This window comes from Sus scrofa, chromosome 3 (assembly GCF_000003025.6).
Source record: "Sus scrofa isolate TJ Tabasco breed Duroc chromosome 3, Sscrofa11.1, whole genome shotgun sequence".
NCBI lineage: Eukaryota > Metazoa > Chordata > Mammalia > Artiodactyla > Suidae > Sus > Sus scrofa.
In genome coordinates this window covers 40867557-40886797 of record NC_010445.4, presented here as the reverse complement: position 1 = coordinate 40886797, position 19241 = coordinate 40867557, and the positions used below count along the sequence as shown (strand labels likewise).

At 55.9% G+C, this 19241-nt stretch overlaps 1 protein-coding gene across 2 annotated transcripts in view; it reads right to left on the bottom strand.

The window, feature by feature from the left end:
* LMF1 (lipase maturation factor 1) overlaps positions 1-19241 on the bottom strand; it is an 87922-nt gene that overhangs the window by 42366 nt on the left and 26315 nt on the right. The window contains exons 3-4 of one of the 2 annotated variants that reach the window (XM_021086875.1): positions 12367-12377; positions 3977-4057 (exon numbers count right to left, since the gene is read on the bottom strand). In XM_021086875.1, the coding sequence (XP_020942534.1) occupies positions 3977-4057; positions 12367-12377 (92 nt within the window). The remainder of the gene's footprint in view (positions 1-3976; positions 4058-12366; positions 12378-19241) is intronic. The other variant, XM_021086874.1, reaches the window with a different exon arrangement.

Genomic DNA, 19241 nt, shown 5'->3' with positions numbered 1-19241 from the left:
TTTAAGATTTCTGTTTTAAAATATCAAAGCATTTACAAAAGAAACTGGCACGCAGCTGCTGCTGCAGAGCTAACCTGACAATGCCTCTCCCTGTTACTGTGTTGGCAAAGGGCAGGCTTGCCACGCTGTGTTCCTCCTGCCTGACAATGGGGCACTGGAGCCAGGAAGCTCCAGGGACACACTCCAGACGCTGGAGGCTCCAGGCCAGCCCGGGGCCGCGCTGCTGTCCAGTGAGACTGGGGGCGGCCCTCTGGTTGCTCAGCGCTCACAGCCACCCAGGCGCACAGGTGCTTACCTGCAGGGACGTGGGGCCGGGGCGACGGGAATATAACCAGCCTGCTCATCTTGCCTTAGACGGGCAACGGTTACTGCGGGCGAGGTACGAGAAGGGTCATCTTGCCAGGCACTTTCAGCTGCTTTACACAAATGCGATCCAGAAAAGGGCTTGAAGGGGTCCTCCCTGAGAACACTGCCCCCGGACACCAACGGGAGCCAGGCCGTGGAACCGTGGCTGCGTCTCTGGCCTCACCCAGCACGACGAGGCACTGCCGTGAACCACGAGGTCCCAGGGATGGGGTGGGGGACGCGCCAGTCAGCGGTACCGAACCTGGCAGAGGGTTAGGTGCCCGCCATCGCCGAACCCAAGGCCTCAAAAACAGGTCTCCTGGCAGTAGCTGGGCCCCAGAGACATCCTTATGAAGGGGAGAAGGCGCTAAGAGATGGCCCTGCAGGGTGTCCGATGCAGTAAAAAACAGCACTGGGAGGGGCCAGCAGCTGTGCTGGTGAATGTGCAGCAGGCTAAAGAGACAGGAGCAGAGATGAAAACCAAAGCAAATCACAAATGAGGAGGCAACTGGGGACTCAAGGAAAAGGAGTTACTGGAAAAGAATTACACTCCGTCAACAGCTCAGTGTCAGCCGTAGTTGCAGCCACGATGATGTAAAGACGGCACAGTCATGAAAGAAAAATCACGTGGGTGGTGTGGCGAAGAGCGCTCGAAGCAGGGGAGTGAGAGCAGGCAGCCCACGGAGTCCAGAGGGACGGATCGAGAACACTTCACACAAAGTGGGAGGGCAGCCCGTAAATCCATGGAATCAGAACGCACTCTCGCCGCACACAGAAATACTCACGATGGCTCAAAGACTTAAACATGAGACCCGACGCCCTGACATTCCTAGAAGAGAGCACAGGCAAACCACCATCTGACACAAACCATACCGAAGCTTCCTTAGGTCCATCTCCCAAGGCAACAGACAGAAAAGCAAAAAAAAGTGACAGGACCTGATTAAACTCAGCAGAGGAAACCATCGACGCAATGACAGAGACTCCAGACCAGGAGAAAGTAACTGCAAACCTTGCGACTGACAAAGACTTACTTTCCAAAAGATATCAACAGCTCACACCCCTCAACGGCAGCAACCAACAGTGCAACGGAAAACGGACAGGAGACTGAAACAGACGCTGCTCCACAGACGGCCCACGGGCACGTGACGAGATGGGCAAGGCCGCTCACTGTTAGAGACGCGCAACTCAAAGCTACAAGCAGGTACCACCTCGCCCCGGGCAGAACGGCCAGCCTCACAGAGCCTACAAATAGCCCGGGCAGAGAGGCTGTGGAGCAAAGGGAAGGGCCTGCCCCGCGGGTGGGGTCAGCTGGGGCAGCCGCTGTGGAGGGCAGGGCGGAGCTTCCCCAGAGAACCCGAGAGAGCTGCTGTACAGTCCAGCCATAGCAGGCCTGGGCGTGCGTCTGGACAAGACTCCAATTTGAAAAGACACATGCGAACCCCTATGTTGGCAGCGGCACTACCCACAATGAACGAGACACGGAGACAACGAGACATCTGCCCACCAACCGCTTAACAGATAAAGGAGAAGTGGTACGTGTACACAACGGACTCTTCCCGGCCGTGAGACAGCACAGATTCTTGACCCACTGGACGCCGCCAGGGCCACACCCGCGTCCATGGCCACGTGTCCGCTCGTCACCGCAGAGCCACTGCAGCAACTCCAGGACCAGCGATGCTCGCCCTCCGTGAAGTCGGTCAGGAGGAGACAGACAAACACCACACGGCATCACTCACATGTGGAAGCTAAAATGCAACAGAAAAGACCCTATCTACAAAAGAGAAACAGGCTCCGACACAGAGAAGATATGCGCAGTGGCCCAGGGCAAGGCGGTGGGAGCGGGAGGGGAGGCTGGGTCTGCAGACGCAAACCCGCACACACAGACAGAGACGACCAGGCTGCTGTGCAACCCGGGGACCCATTCGCCATCCCAGTGACAAATCCGAATGGACGCCCGCTGAGGCCCAGTGGGGTCAGCAGGGACCCTGCAGTGCCAGGACGCCAGTCTGATCCCCAGCCTGGAACAGGGGTTCAAGAATCTGGCGTTGCCGCAGCTGAGGCGCAGACCTGGCCTGGGAATTCCACACGCTGTGGGGTGGCCAAAGAAGAAAAAAAAGATGAAAAAGAACATACACGCGATTGGATCACTTTGCTGTATAGCAGAAACTAACACAACACCGTGACTCAGCTCTACTTCCATGCGACGCCTATGCAAAGGAAAAGGCGTCACCTATATAAACGTGTGGGCAAAGTGCTCACGGGGGTGAAGGCGCTGCCTGAGACCAGGGCGAGGGCACGGGCACAGGAAGGCACCCTCCTCCTGGCAGGAGCTGTGGACTCCAGCTGGAGTTTCGAGTCCACTCGCAAGTCTACCTTAACGAAAGATAATCAAAAGGACACCCTTCGGAGCGTCTCATGTGGCCACAGTGTAATAACATCAGAGACTGGCCAACAAACGGTAACCTGTAAAGCCTTAGCCGTCTGGTTTGGAAGTTCTGCTCTAAGCAGCACTTAGGCCAAAGGGGCAGCAGCACCGGACGTTATAAAACGGCATCACCCGACCAGCTTCTGCACAGCAAAGGAAACCCAAATGAGAACAAAAAGACAACTTACAGAAGGGGAGAAGGTAGTTTCAAATGATGCAACGGACGAGGGCTTAATCTCCAGGATATACAAGCAACTTGTACAACTCCACAGCACAAAAGCCAACCACCCAATGGGAAAATGGGCGAAGGACCTGAATAGACATTTCTCCAAGGAAGAAGTACAGATGGCCAACAAGCACAGGAAAAAATGCTCAACATCCCTGATTATTAGAGAAATGCAAATCAAAACTACCATGAGACACCACCTCATGCCGGTCAGAATGGCCACCATTGATAAGTCCACAAATAACAAGTGCTGGAGGGGCTGTGAAGAAAAGGGAACCCTCCTGCACTGCTGGTGGGAATGTAAACTGGTACAGCCACTATGGAGAACAGTACGGAGATACCTTAGAAAACTATACATAGAACTACCATATGACCCCGCAATCCCACTCTTGGGCATATATCCGGACAAAGCTTTCCTTAAAAAAGACACATGCACTCGCATGTTCATTGCAGCTCTGTTCACAATAGCCAGGACATGGAAACAACCCAAATGTCCATCGACAGATGAATGGATTAAGAAGATGTGATATATATATATATATATATATATATACACACACACACATACAATGGAATACTACTCAGCCATGAAAAAGAAAATAATGCCATTTGCAGCAACATGGATGCGACTAGAGACTCTCATACGGAGTGAAGTAAGTCAGAAAGAGAAAGATAAATACCATATGATATCACTTATATCGGGAATCTAATATACGGCACAAATGAACCTTTCCACAGAAAAGAAAATCATGGACTTGGAGAATAGACTTGTGGTTGCCCGGGGAAGAGGGAGGGAGTGGGAGGGATCAGGAGCTTAGGATTAATGGATGCAAACTGTTGCTCTTGGAATGGATTTACACTGAGATCCTGCTGTGTAGCATGAGAACTATGTCTAGATACTTACATCACAACACAACATGCTGTACAGTGGAAAAAATTTTTAAAATAATTAAAAAATAAATTAAAAAAAATGGCACTACCTGCCACTGTCAGAGACACGGGGCCCTTAGGTGACAGGTACACAGGCAGAGGGGCATGAGCCCGGGTCTCCATGACTCTGCCTGCAGGTAAGAGGAAGAGAAGATTAATGAGTTAATCCAACTCAGGATCTTAGAAAATATTAAGCCCCTTCCTCCTGGGAGGAAGCTACCTGTAAAAAGTAAAAGTTAATGAGCCAAAATCCATTTTAAAAATCCCATAAAACGCGTGTTTTGAAAGGACTCATCTGGCTGTTGTGACACACGAGGAGCACTGAGGCAGGACCACAAGCGGCGGGGTGGGGGGGGGCAGAGAGGTTTGGGGGGTGCAGCCAGCGGCCCTGGGCTGCAGGACTAGCAGTAAGACCCAGAAAAAGGGGGGTGGTGAAACCGCCCTGGACAGCTAGGGCACCGCCCCCAGGAAACTCCCACTGACCACGATGCTACCGTTACCAGTGACACTGTGAAAAGGAAATGCCAGGCAAACATCCACAACACTTAATAAAAATAAAGGGTCATTTTGAACATTCCTGACAAAACCTGCTCAAAGGGATTCAGCACTGGACCTAAGAATGACAGCAACAAGATGCCTCTTCAGGATTCTAGAATTTGGCACATCACAGAGGGTGAGCAAGGCTCAGAAGGAGAACCAGGTGTGACAGGAGGAAGCTGGAGCCAAGTGTGAATCACCGTGTGGACAAGAGAGAAGACTTTAAGACGCATTTCCCTCCAGGTGCCACTAGGCGATGTGCACCAGGTATCACCCAGCGCGAAAGAGATGCACATGACGTGCCACCTGGGCAGCTCCAGCCCAAACCGACGTGTGCGTGTTTGTGGGTGATCCGAGCAGGCACCAGAGGCAGGAAGGTGTGAGCAGGCAGGCGGTGGAGGCGGGCAAGGGCACCGCCGGTCTCCCTTGGCGCCCAGCCCCTCGCCTGCTGCTCCGTCTGCGCGGGCGCTCCCAGTGACCCGGGAGAGGGGCCAGAGAGAAAAGAGCAAGGGCACGGCCTGCTGGCCGCAAGCACTGAGGAGATGCGGCCTAGAGGGGCGGCCACCTAAGGCCACTCACAGCGAGAACACGGATGGAGCCGTCTCCTTCCCCCTGGAGCTGACCGCTTCTGCTGGGTCTCGCGCGGCCCCAAGAGTCACTCAGCCCACACCGCCTGTCCTTCCCAAGGACCTGACCAGATGTGAGACCCAAACCGACACTGCCCAGCAGAGCCCCCAGCCCCGGGAGTAGCAGCAGTAGCTGGCAGGCGGGAAGGGATCAAATCCATCCCAGTCCGTGAACAGCAGGACAGGCTCCCTGGAACGGTCCGCAGGCTGGTGAGCTCCCAGGACAGGGCGCGGCTGCCTCTGGTTACAGGAATAATTTAATCATGAGAAACCACTTTCTTGGACACGGGGCTGTGGGGAGATTAGACGAAGCATGAATTAAAGTGGAGGATATGAGAACCAGGCGAAGCCCGGAGCCCTGGCCAGCAAGGGTCTGGAAACGGTTCGGTGGACTTGCTCGGGCCAAGGCAGCGCCGAGCCGCGAGGCTGGCTAATCACTTCCGGCAGGCAGGTTCCACTCCAGCACCAGCGGGTTTTAATAAAAACTTCCAGTTGGGCCAGTAAACCCCTCATTACGTTGTTTTTAAAGCATGAATTTAAGAGCAGTAAGGGTCAAAGGGAGCATTTAATCTGCAACTGCTGGCGGGAGGAGCTGCTGTGACAGGGAACGTGGGGTCCCGGTGTCAGGCCACGTAAGCAGCCAAGGACCCCCCTCGACCTGCCTGGAAGCAGACTTCACATGCAGGAGGGCAGGTGGCCTGCTTGGCAAGAGCAAAGCATGGCGCCAGAGGGACAGTGGCAGGTGACACAGCGGAAAAATGGCCAGTCAGCTCATGTCCCCACCCGCTAGCCAGGCCCTCCATGCCCGCACACGACACACTGCCCCGCCACACTGCAGCTCCCCAGCCCCTCACACCTGCCCCACGCCAGAGCCCGCCGCGCTCCTGCTCTTGGCAATGACAGGTCTTTAAGCCACTGAGCGAGGCCGGGGATCAAACCCGCATTCTCACAGATACTAGTCAGGTTCTTCACCTGCTGAGCCACCACGCGAATGCCCAGCAGGCTTGTCTTCAACGCTGTGATTCACTCTGTGTGCCTGCGAGAGGACGGCTCACCCGGACAGCTTGACCCAGGTCAGGCAGCTCCTGACGTCTCGGTCAGGGCCCTGCTCCCTGAGCTGCAGTTCGCAGCAGGACGCCCACCACGAGCCCAGACCCCAGGAAGCCTCTGCACTAGCTGACGGTTTTCACATTAGGATAAAGCAAGACCTTCTCCACTGAGCTTCTCAATGAAATCAAGGACCCCACAATGTCCGACGCTCAGCCTCGCAGGCCTGTGGTGAAGCAAGGAACGCTCCGCTCCGTTCCTAAAAAAGACCTTCCCAGGCCCGGAGCCCTTGGGAACCCTCCCCCGAGGTCCTTCCACACCCTCCTGCCCCCGAAGAAATGGGACACGGGAGTGGGTCCCTGGAGAGAATACCCCTAAGAAGTAAATCGGATGCACTCAGGCTCCGGGGCTTCCGACAGGGGCACTGGTGTCGGGGGTGCAGATGGGGAGGAAGGTGCCTGGAGGTCACCTGGCTGGAGGTGCCACCTACATACACCGAGGTGCCTCAAAATCAAATCAAAGAAGTCACAAAACACTCTCGAGGCCTCAGAACTGCCAAAGTAGGAGTGAGACCTCGGGAGAGCACGGGCTTCCTCGTGTCTGTCTGTCTGTCTGTCTAGGACAGTGCAAGGTGGCCGAGAGCCAGAGCTGGGATAGACCCTCCCCCAGCCTGGCCAGTGTGGATCCCCAGCCCCCGCAGTGGGCAGCACAGCCTTCCCTGCCCGCGGCCTGCCGCCCAGACCTGGAAGGGGCCTGGGTCTGAGCACTCCGAGGGGCTCAGGGGATGGCCCTGAGACATGGACTGCGGTGGCCCTTCACTTATCCTGCCCTCGGCACACACGGCAGAGCGGGGTCCCCTCCCTGGGGCCTCGCCACCACAGGGCTCAGCCACAGGCCAAGAGCAGCTTCGTCCTGGCAGAAAGCCCCCAAAAGCCCTTCCTGGAAGCCCCAGCTGAGCCGGACCTGTTGGGTCCCCGCATGGTTTTCCAATGCATGAGACCAGCGGAGGTCTGCAGAAGGTTCCCAGCCCCCAGAGGTCAAAGAGCACACTTACTGCAGGGGAGCGGGAGAGGCCTCCCTCGGAGCACACAGAACGGCAGACCCATCCCCCGAAGGCCGCCAAGCCAGGGGGGCTTCAGAGTGCGCGGCAGTGGTGCAGCCGCCGAGTGAGTGCTGGCGGACACCGATTTCCTGCGTTCACACGGCCTCTCCCGCAAGTGCGTGGCCACCTGCAAGTGGCAGCACGAGGAGGGACGGTGGCGGGGGCCCCAGACTGGAGGCAGTGGGACATTCAGAGGCTCGGCCTCCCGAAGCGCTGGGTCTGAAGGAAGGGAGCTGCCAGGAGGAGGGCTAGCAATGTGTGCACTCCAGGCAGGAGACTGGCGTGCACCAGGCAGAGCCAGCGCCACGTCCGGAGGAGGGGTTGAGCTTAGACCCTGCGCCCTGGGAGGGTCGGAGGAGAGTCAGGCCAGTGGAGCCCCCAGGAGAGACGAAATGAACAGTGCCACCCATGGACCTCTTCACAGCCATGGACAGTCCTCGATCTCTGCGGCCACCGGGCGCCTGAGCCCTCGCTGTGCTGCAGTAGTTAGGTTGGAGCCCAGCATTTTCTGCATCTCAGCAGGCAACCCAGAGAGGGGCCTCGTGAGCAAAGACTGAACAGAAGAGAAGTGGACATAAGCACAAACGCGACAGGACGACAGGTGCACTGGGAAAAGCCAGTTCTCAGTGGTCACCCCAGAAGTGGCCGAGGAAAATCCCAAAGGCCTGAGGTCCCTTTCGTCTGGCTGCCCTGGCCCTGGGGTCACAGCTCAAGCATCGGCCGCAGAGAGCAGACAGCACAGGAACCCAGCGTTCCGCGGGGCCCCCCAAGGGAATGGTGTTAACCCCAGTTACCCCTGCGGCCGGGGAGGCAGCAAAGGCTTGTGCAGAGCAGCCAACAAAGCCGCCAGAAGCACAAAGCCAAGACCCGCTTAACGCAGCGCCCGCCAGCGACACCCCTGCCCGCGCCCACACAGACTCATACTGCGTCCACGCGGGGCCGGGAAGCTCCGTGGATGGAGCGTGTTCGCGGAGGCTCTGGTCCCTGCTGGCCTCAGTGACCACCAAGTCCTCTGAGACAGAAGGGCCCAGCCCGGGACCGGGGGGCACGCCTGTCAGGCAGCGAGACACTTACTAGAGCGCCAGCCCCTCCCTGGGACTCCACCACAGGCCCCATCCACCCGCAGGCCCCCAAACACGCAGGCAGGGCTGGACGTTCTCCCCTTGCCAACTGGGAAGCCCTGTACCGCGTCACATAAATCAAGAGACCTCTCACCGGGGTCCCCCGGATGCGGCCACGCCGGCTCCTCGAGGGGACTCTGGCCGCAGAAGAGCGCGGCTGCGCGGGAACCTGCCCTCTGTGGAGTGGGACTAACGGGTTACGTGAAGTCAGACGGGTCACAAGGATGCGGTGATGACGGGGCCAGGCTGGGTGTGCACACCGGGCGAGAAGGTCTTTCTACTAGTTCAAGGCTCATTTCTTCCTTTGGAATAAAACCACCACTGCACAGAGCCTGCATTTGGAGACAGGGATCCCACAGTTCCCTACATGGGGGGGGGGGCACTTCGATGGATGCTCCCCCGGCCCATCAGTGACTCCAGCCCATGACGTGCTGACTTCTTTGCTTTATATTTTAAATTAGAATTTTTGCTTTGCTCTCTACCCTTTTAAGGGAATTTAAAATCAGGAAACATTCTGTATTCACTGTCATCTTAAATCCTAATGCTCTTCTTTCCCCAGAGTCGCCCGAATCCCCGTATCACTCGAATCCCTGTAACGCCTGCCAGGCTCCCTCCGCGTCGCGGGACGACAGCTCGGCCGGGCCAGGGCCCCGGTGACAGTGGCTCCCGTCCTCGGCCGACTGAGTCTCCAAGGAGCACTGCGGGAATGACCGTCCCACCTCTGGCTGCGCTGAAGCCCTGCCCTCTCCGGTTGTGGCTGTTCTGACTACGCTGTTTATTCATGAGCTCTCAAGTTCCTGAACCTGCGGCATTTTGCTTTTCCCTCCTTTGGAGACAGTCTTGTCTTTACCTCTTCGAAAACTTCCCTGCCCTGCTCCTCTCTCTCCTGCTCCGGCTCCCGGTCTGTTTCCCATCGGCGTTTCGGTCGCGTGTCTTCAAGTCGGCTGATTCGGTTCCTCAGCTGCGTCCACTCTGCAGCAGATCTGTTCTGGGCGTATGTGTGTCTCTAGTGATTTCTCATGATGTCAAACCCGGGGTGTAGCCACAGGACCGGGTCTGGGTCTGCACCGTGGCCTCAGGGCCCACAGGCTGCGACCACCTTCAGCAGGGCTACTGCTACCCACCGGCTGGGCGCGGGCTCTGGGGCCAGACTTTCTCGGGCTCGTGGTCCCTCTCTCCGGCGCAGCCCCGTGTCCAACAGCGCCGGGCGGGTGGTGGGGAAAGGGCTTGGCTGGCCCGGCCTCAGCAGGAGAGGATCGCGTGCCACCTCCCATCCCCAGGGACAGGGGCGCCTGGCCTGGGTCTGCCGGCGGGACACGGCCCCCCAGAGGCAGAGGGTTCTGCTTCAGGCCCTCCCTGGGGTGTGTGGGGTGGTGGCCCTTTGCCAGGGGTTCAAGGCTTCTGCTTCCTGTAAGGGGGAACGCGCGGCGGTGGGAGTGGTCCGTGGCCATCACGCCCTCACACCCCAAGAAGACCTCTGTGGGCCCCCGCCTGCCCCAGCCGTTCCTGAAAGCCTCAGGGGAGGGCCCCTGTGTCTGGGGACAATGGCCCCTCCTCATCCTCTGCCCCCGGTCCCAAGTGAACACCAGCGGGCATGGGGCACTGGGACCCCTGGCAGCACGGCATACCCCCTGGCTGGTGGCGCCGGAAGCCGCGGCTCTGGGAGCCGACGTGGCTCTCCCCGCGGTTCAGGCGGGAGGGAGCCGGCCACTCAGGGCAGCAGGATCTCCTCCCTCCCTCCTCGGAGTGCTGTGTGCGTGGAGCGCGGGGACCTGCTGGAGCCCGGCGGCCGCCTGTCCACCTGGGGGTCTGTGTGCTGAGGGGAGGGGCCGAGTCCCCGACCTGTCCCGGGACCCTCCACCTCCCCGTAGAGGACGATGCTGCTCCGTGTCCCTGGACGCTGGCCGACGCCAGCCCGGCCGCCCAGCCCTCGCAGCACGGGCTCCAGGCCGTCCCATCTGCACCGACAGAGCACAAGGACGCGCTGCCTCTGACGTGGCTCCTGGGAACTGCTCGGGCTGACTTCTGTCTTCTGTCCAGAGGATTCAGCGAGCACTCACCGTCATCACCCGTCTGCTGGTGGCCAGCGCCCACTCCATTTCTGACTTGCTAGAGACCTCAGCCCGGCCCTTTGGAGAGCACCTCCTGAGCCGCATCCGTCAGTCTTCCTGGGACAGGTTACAAGGTCCATCCCCCGCTTCTCAGATCCACTGGAGTTGACCCTGTGCCATGTTGCCGGGCACAGGAACCTGCGTCTGTGCATTGGCCCTGCCCGTCATGGGCGCCCCCTCGGCACATGCCGGTTACTTCAGGAGCCATGGCTCATTCTGCTTTACACGCTTCAGAAACACACATCAGGAGGAAGCGGGAGGAGGGCCGCCTGTACGGCTGTCCTCCTACAGCCCTGCACCTGCACCGCGCCTCCTTGGCGGGGCACCCTCTGGCCTCAGCCCTGGAGGCCACCGGGTGCAGGAGCTGGTGACACACGGGGGCCTGGAGAGCCCGCCCTCCCGTGGTGCTCAGCACACGGGCCCCTTTAGCCCTTCCCGCTCCGGCCTGGCCGCTCCTCCCTGGGCCTGGTTCACCTGCCTGGCGACTCCTCCACCCGCCTTCACCCTGTCCCTCAGCCCAGACAAGGTATCTCCAGGTCTGAAACCGTGACTCCTCCCATTCTTCCCGCGTCCCGAGCCCGCCCTCACTCCCGCAGGGCAGCGCGTGCCTTGCTGCGAAGGCTGGCATCCGCTCGCCTAGTGCGCAGCCTCCCTCGACTGCCGCTCCAGCCAGAGGGGTCTGCCACCCCGTCTCCCGCCTCCCGGGCCGGGGCCACGTCTGCCCTGCACAAGCGCAGCGCTGGGGTCACCAGGACGGGCTGCGCCCCCTTGCAGAGCTCTCAGCATCTCCTCCGGATCGGCTCCTGTGCGCGGCCCGGCTGCCCAGGCCCCTTGGCCGACCAGGCCCCTCGGCTGACCTCTGGGCAAGACGGACGGGCGCCCCTCAGAGCGCTGAGGAGGTGGCCTCCGCCCGGCTCCCAGGCAGGGAGCGGCCTCCACTCTGGCACCTGCAGCCCCCACACACCAAAAGGGAACTCTCAACACAGGGAATAGAAAGGCCACACACCGGTTCGCCCCCTGCCGCTGCATCAGCTGCGCGACAATAAAGGAATCCGTTTCCACCCTCTGGCTGGACCACCAGCTCCAGGTTGTCCATCTGGCTCGACCCAGAAGGGCTGGAACAAGCTCTGAGGACTGACGCGGGCAGAACAGGAGCCCTGACGCAGGGAGAAGGCACCACTGAGGCACGGCGGAGCCCGTAAGGGGACCGGCCCTGGACCCCATCTGTCCCGCAGCCACAGGGACGAGAGGGTGGTGGGAGGCCCCCACCCCGAAGTGGACCTCGGAGCCCCCCTGGGAACCTGAGCTGCAAGGACCCGCCAGGGAACCGCTCTTTCCTGCTCCCCGAGACCTGGGAGGACCCCGGAAGTGCATCAACTGACGAACCTGCTGTGTCCCCAGGGCTGCCTGGAGGCCTTGGGACCCAGGACAGCTGTGCCCTCAGCCAGGCCTGCCCTGGTGCTCTGCCGGCTCTGGGAGCCATGCCGGGGCGGTGCTTCCCACAAGCACAGGGGAGGACCTGCGGTGTCCCCGCAGGGAACAGCAAAATCCCAGGCCTGCGGGTGCCCACGGTACCCTGCTCTACGCAGCGTGCCCACTGGGGACAGGGAGGCCTGGGCACAGAGGCCCTCCGCCAGCAGAGGGGGACGACCCATGACAGTGTCATGGGAACGCCCGCTGGGGGTCCCTGTCCAGCACAGGACTAAGGGCCGCACGCTGGGCCTGCTCGAGGCCCCTGGGCAGCCGTCAGGGGTGCAGGCCAAGGGGAAACGTCAGCAAACAGGATGGGGCAGCCACAGGGCCGATGAGAGGCGCCAGGACAGCAGGCAGCACACGCGGAGGTACGTACCCCAGAAAATGCCAATGCGGGCATACTGTCCTATGACTGTCACTTACCAAATGAGTACCTGAAAGACAAAAGGAGAAAAGTGCCCTCAATTAGGCTTCTTCCCAAAACCCTTCAAACACAGGTTTCATGTTACTGCGCCCAAGAAAGAGCAGACCAGCGTCCACCAGCCTGAGCAGGCGCGGGACACGGAGGACACTGCCCTGCTGAGGGGGCACGACCTTGGGGGTCTGGACGGAGGCAAGGGGAGGGGACCCCTGCCCTAAGGTCATGAGTTCAGGTGCAGGTGAGGGGAGACCAGCTTTCAGGAGTCTCAGTGGCAGTAAAAACTGGGGACCCCGGCCCTTGGGTGCGTGGAGGTGCAGGTGGGGGAGGCCTTCCCTGGAGGGTTAGCGTGGAGGTGGAGCGGAGAGGAATCCCGCCCTCCGGTGTCTGAGTAAAGGCAGAGGTGAGAGCAGACCCGCCCTCGGGGTCTTGGGGGAGGTGATGCTGCGGGACCATGGCCCTCACGGGTCTGACGGGAGGTGAAGGGGAGGGAATCTCTCTCTCAGGTGTCTCAGCAGAGTCAATGCTGAGAAGAGACGGGCCCTCGGGGCTCCGCGTGGAGACCAGGTGCAGGGAGGGCTACCCGAGGGTCAAGTGGACCTGAAGGAGAAGGCGGCCTCGCGGCTTTGGGAGGGAAGGGCAGGGTGAGGGGATGCCTGCCCTCGGTCTCTACGTGGAAGTCAAGACAGGAGACCTGCTTCCAGCTGCCTAGAGCTGCCCCCAGAGGACTCAGGGCAGGCGGAGGTGGGGGACCCGCCCGAGGCCCCCCGGGCAGCCGGAAAGTGAGGAGCATCTCCTCCTCCCGCCCCCACCCAGGGCCACGCTCGGTACAGGCCACGCCCAGCAGCCAATCCACAAGTAAAGGGCATACTCCAGACCCCTGGACATCGGGCAGTTCTAGGGGCCGACTCCTTGCCCAGCTGAGTGTGAGTCTACACTGTCTGCAGCTCTGCACGAGATGCAACCCGCTGCAGGAATGCAGCTGCTCAGTGGGCTTCAGTGAAACACCCATGGGAGAGGGACTCGTGCGCTTCTAACCCATGCAATCAAAGGTCACCTACGCTTAGCTGTCCTGCAGCAAATAATGTCCATCAAACACCACAAAAATGTCAGACTCTGGCATCCTAAATTTCAAAGGACAGAGGAGACAACAGGCAAGAAGCCCGAGCAGAAGAACTGGAGCTCGCCTTACGCCCGAAAACACCAACATTACAGCCAAACACTGAACACCCATCCACAAACTAGACTGGAAACTCCCACAAAAACAGTTACCCCACACCCAAAGGCAAAGAAGAAGCTACATCGAGATGGTAGGAGGGCCGCTAATACAAATATAAGCAATCCTGTACCCACTGGGTGACGCAGACTGGAAAGGAACCATATTGCTGAGGCTCACACAGGAGCAAGAGTTCTGAGCCCCACGCCAGGTTCCCACGCCCAGGGACCTGGCGGGCGGGAGGAGGAGCCCCCGGGGCATTGGGTGTGGAGGGGCAGCAGGGCATGTGCGCAGGAGCTCCCCTGGGACTGGAGGACACGGAGACTCCACGCTGGAAAGGCTCACACAGGCCTTCCTGGGCACTGGGTCCCAGGGCCAAGCAGAGATGCCCCAGGAATCCGGGTCAGACCTGCCTGAGGTCCCTGGAGGCTCTCCTGGGAAACAGGGCGACCATGGCTTACCGTGGGGGAAGGTCTAAGGTCGCGGGCACAGTCATCAGCATGACCTCCTCTAGAGGGGGCCGTTTTGGAAAAGTCTACCCCCACCCATTTATGGCCGAGAAACCCCAGGCCAGACAACAAACCAGGTGGGAACCCACCAGCCCCACCCATCAGCAAACGGGCTGCCCAAGGACCCCATCCCACAGCCACCTCTAATCCCAGCCGGAGCCAGAGCCCCACCCACCAGAGGGACAGGAATCGGAGCCACCCAACAGGGGGCAGGCGGCAGCCCCTCCCTTCAGGAAGCCTGCAGCAAGCCCCCCCACCCACATCAGCCACACGGCAGGGGGCAGACACCAGAAGCAAGAGAGGCGACAACCCCATTGTCGGCAGAAAGGAGAGCGCACCCAAAATCTATACACGGTGAAAAGGCAGAGAATTGTGCCTGAGCTAAGGGAACAAGGAAAACCAAAAAAAACCAGCTAAATGAGCTGGAGATTACGAACCTCCATGAAAAAGACTCTAGACCGATGACAGTAAAGACGACTCAAGATCTCGAAAATAAACTGGAGGCAAAGCCGATAAATTACAAGAAACAACGAACAAAGAAAAAGAAGATTTAAAAAACAGAAAAGCAGAGATGGGAGTGCCCCCCCCCCCAAAAAAAAGCAGAGATAAACAACACAATCACCAAATGAAAAATTCACTGGGAGGAGCCCACAGCAGAGCCCACAAGGCCCGTGAGTGAATCCGCGAGGCGGACGCCCACAGCTGAAATCCCTGACACAGGACAGAATACAGACGACAGGATGAGAGGAGGTGAGGACAGCCCCAGGGACCTCTGGGACGTTAAGGCGCCAACACACGCGAGATGGGGCTGCCGGGACGAGGGGAGGGAGCGGCCCGGAGAAAAGCCCCGAGGAGGGAGCGGCAAACACTTCCCTAACGTGGGGAAGGAATGGCTCACTCGGCTCCAGGAACCACAGCGAGGGCCACGTCAAGTGAACCCAAGGAGGAACACCCTGAGACACACATCAATCAAAATTAAAGACAGAGAGAAAATACTGGAAGCAGCTGGAGAAAAGAAACAACGCACAGGGGGACCCCGGTGAGGCCACGGGCTGACTGCTCAGCAGGCCTCTGCAGGCCAGAAGGGAGCAGCCCGACACACGCAACGTGATGAGAGGAAAAAGCCTCCGACCCAGAACACGCTGCCTAGCAAGGCCCTCATTCAGCTCTGAAGGCGAGGTCAGAAGTGTCACACACCAGCCAAAACGGAGAGAATCCAGCCCCGCCAAGCCAGCCCTACAATAGATTCTAAAGGAGCGTCTCTAGGGGGAAAAGAAAAGGCCCCAACGAGAAAGAAAACATGAGAAATGACAAGGCTCACTGGTGGCAGGAAATCACCCACACTCAAGTCGCCACCAACCCAGAAACCGTGAGCAGGGGAGGTCACAAAGGCAAGACACGCGTCTGCAATTGAGAGACCAGCACTGAAAAGCACTGTATATATATACAGACTCCGACCTCAAAACCTAAGGCTGGGGGCGTTCCCATCGTGACTCAGCAGAAACAACTCTAACTATGGTCCATGAGGACACAGGTTCGATCCCTGGCATCTCTGAGTGGGTTAAGGATCTGGCGTTGCCACAAGTTCTGGTGTAGGTCGCAGATGCCACTTGGATCTATTGTGGCTGTGGCATAGGCTAGCAGCTATAGCTCCAATGCGACACCTGGCCTGGGAACCTCCACCTGCTGTGGGTGCAGCCCTAAAAAAAAAGAAAGAAAGAAGGACACACCCACACACCCACACCCACACCCACACACACACACACACACCTACCTCATGGTAATTGCAAACCAAAAATCTACAACACGCACACAAAGAAGCAAAAGCATTCCAAACACAACAGTAAAGACAGTCATCAAATTACAAGAGAAGGACACAAACCCAAATGCAAAACAATGGCTAAGATGGCAATAAAACATACATATCAACAACATCCTTAAATGTCAAAGGACTAAACATTCCAACCCAAAGACACAGACTGGCTGAACGGACTCAAGACCAAGACCCACATACACGCTGTCTTCAAGAGACCCTCTTCAGTTCTAGGGACACACACAAATCCAGAGTGAGAGGATGGAAGAAGACTTTCCAGGCAAAGGGAAATGAAGAGAAAGCTGGAGTTGCAATACTCATAGCAGACAAAACAGACTCTAAAAGACAGTTTCAAAAGACAAAGAAGGTCATACACCATGAGCGAAGGACCAATCCAAGAAGAGGAAAATACAAAAACTGTAAATATCTACGCACCCAACATAAAAGCGCCTCAACGTGTGAGGCAACTACCAACAGCCACAAAAGGAGAAATCAGTAATAACACAGTAATAGCAGAGGGCTCTAAAGCCCCTTTACAGCAATGGACAGAGCATCCAGACAGAAGATCAATGAGGAAACGAAGGCCTTAAATGATCATTAGACCAGACGGACTGAGCAGACATTTGTAGGACATTCCATCCCAAAGCAGCAGAAAACACGTTCTTCTCAAGTGCACACGGAACATTCTCTAGGATAGATCACACTCTGGGCCACAAATCAAGCCTTGGTACATTTTAAAAAACTGAAATCATACCAGGCATCTTTTTTGACCATAACGCTTTAAGACTAGAAATCAACAAGGAAAAAACTGTAAAAAACAAATATGCGGAGACTAAACAATATGCTACTAAACAACCAATGGATCGCCAAAGAAATAAAAAAAAATACCTAGAGACAGATGATGATAAAGACAACAATCCCAAACCTACGGGATGCAGCAAAAGTAGTGCTAAGAGGGACGTTTATAGCAATACGAGCTTACCTTAGGAAACAAGAAAAATCGCATATAAACAACTTATCCTTACACCTAAAGCAACTAGAGAAAGTATAACCAAAAAAGCCCCTCACAGCTAGTAAAAGAAATCACACAGATCAGAGAGGAAATAAATGAAATAGAAACAAAGAAAACAACACAACAAAAAAACCAATGAAACTAAAAGCTGGTTCTTTGAAAAGATCAACAAAATTGATAAACCCTTAGCTGGAATATCAAGAAAAAAGAGAGGACTCAAATTAATAAAATTAGAAATGAAAAAGGACAAGTTACAATGGACATCACAGAAATACAAAGGATCATAAAAATTTACTACAAGCAATTACACGCCAATGAACTGGAGAACCTAGGAGAAATGGACAAATTCTTACAACAGCACAATCTTCCAAGATTATACCGGGAAGAAACAGAAAAGCGGAATGGACCAATCACAACACGGAAACTGAAACGGTGATTTAAAACCTCCAACCAACAAAAGTCCAGGACCAGACGGCTTCACAAGCAAATCCTATCAAACATTTAGAGAACAGTTAACACCTATCCTTCTGAAACTATTCCCAAAAATTGCAGAGGAAAGAACACTTCCAAAGTCATTCCATGAGCCCACCATCACCCTGATACCCAAACTTGACAAAGATAACACACACAAAAAAGAAAATTACAGGCCAACATCACTGATGAACATAAATGCAAAAATTCTCAGCAATGGGGTTCCCGTCGCGGCGCAGTGGTTAACGAATCCGACTAGGAACCATGAGGTTGCGGGTTCGATCCCTGGCCTCACTCAGTGGGTTAAGGATCCGGCGCTGCCGTGAGCTGTGGTGTAGGTGGCAGACACGGCTTGGATCCTGTGTTGCTGTGGCTGTGGTGTAGGCTCCAATGAGACCCCTAGCCTGGGACCCTCCATGTGCCGTGGGAGCGGCCCAAGAAATGGCAAAAAGACAAAAAAAAAAAAAAAAAAAAAGAAGAAGAAGAAGAAAAACAACATATGATGCGGAACAACAGATACAGAAAAAGCTTCTGACAGAATCCAACAACCATTTCTGATAAAAACCCTCCAGAAAGTGGGCACAGAAGGAACCTACCTCAACATGATAAAGGCCATATACGACAAACCCACAGTGAACATCGTTCTCAATGGTGAAAAGCTGAAAGAATTCCTGCTACGATCAGGAGCAAAGACAAGGATGTCCACTCTCACCACTTTTATTCAACATAGTTTGGAAGCCTAGCCACAGTAATCTGAGAAAAAAAAAAAAAAGTAAAAGGAATCCAATTGAAAAGGAGGAAGTGAAGCTATCACCGTTTACAGATGACATAAAACTACACATAGAAAATCCTAAAGATGCCACCAGAAAACCGTTAGGGCTCATCAGTGAATTTGGTAAAGTTGCAGGATACAAAACTAATACACAGAAAACTACTGCATGTCTATGTACTAACAATGAACAATCAGAAAGAGAAATCAGAGAAATAATACCACTTACCATCACATAAAAAAGAATAAAATAAACCTACCTAAAGAGACAAAAGACCTTACTCTAAAAACTATAAGACACTGATGAAAGAAATCAAAGATGAAAAAAAAAAAAAAAAAAAACAAGAGTTCCCGTCGTGGCGCAGTGGTTAACGAATCCGACTAGGAACCATGAGGTTGCGGGTTCGATCCCTGCCCTTGCTCAGTGGGTTAACGATCCGGCGTTGCCGTGAGCTGTGGTGTAGGTTGCAGATGCGGCTCGGATCCCGCGTTGCTGTGGCTCTGGTGTAGGCCGGTGGCTACAGCTCCGATTGGACCCCTAGCCTGGGAATCTCCATATGCTGCAGGAGCGGCCCAAGACCAAGAAATAGCAAAAAGAGCAAAAAAAAAAAAAAAAAAAAAAAACAGATGGAAAGATATACCATGCATGCCCTTGGACTGGAAGAATCAGTATTGTCAAAACAACTATACTGCCCAAGGCAAGCTACAGATTCAAAGCACCAGTGGAGTTTTTCACAGAACTGGAACAAAATATTTTAAAAATATGTGTGGAAACATAAGAGATCCCAAATAGCCACACCAATCCTAAAAAGAAAAATGGAGCTGGAAGAATCAGGATCCCTGACTTTAGACTACAACACGACTGTTATCAAAACAGTATGGTACTGGCACAAAAAGAGAAATATAGACCAATGCAATAGGATAGAAAGCCCAGAAATAAACCCACGCACCTATGGTCAACTAACCTACAACAAGGGAGGCAAGAACACACAATGGAGAAAAGACAGTCTCTTCAATAGGTGGTGCTGGAAAAACAGGACAGCTGCGTGTAAAAGAATGAAATTGGAACATTCTCTAACACCACACACAC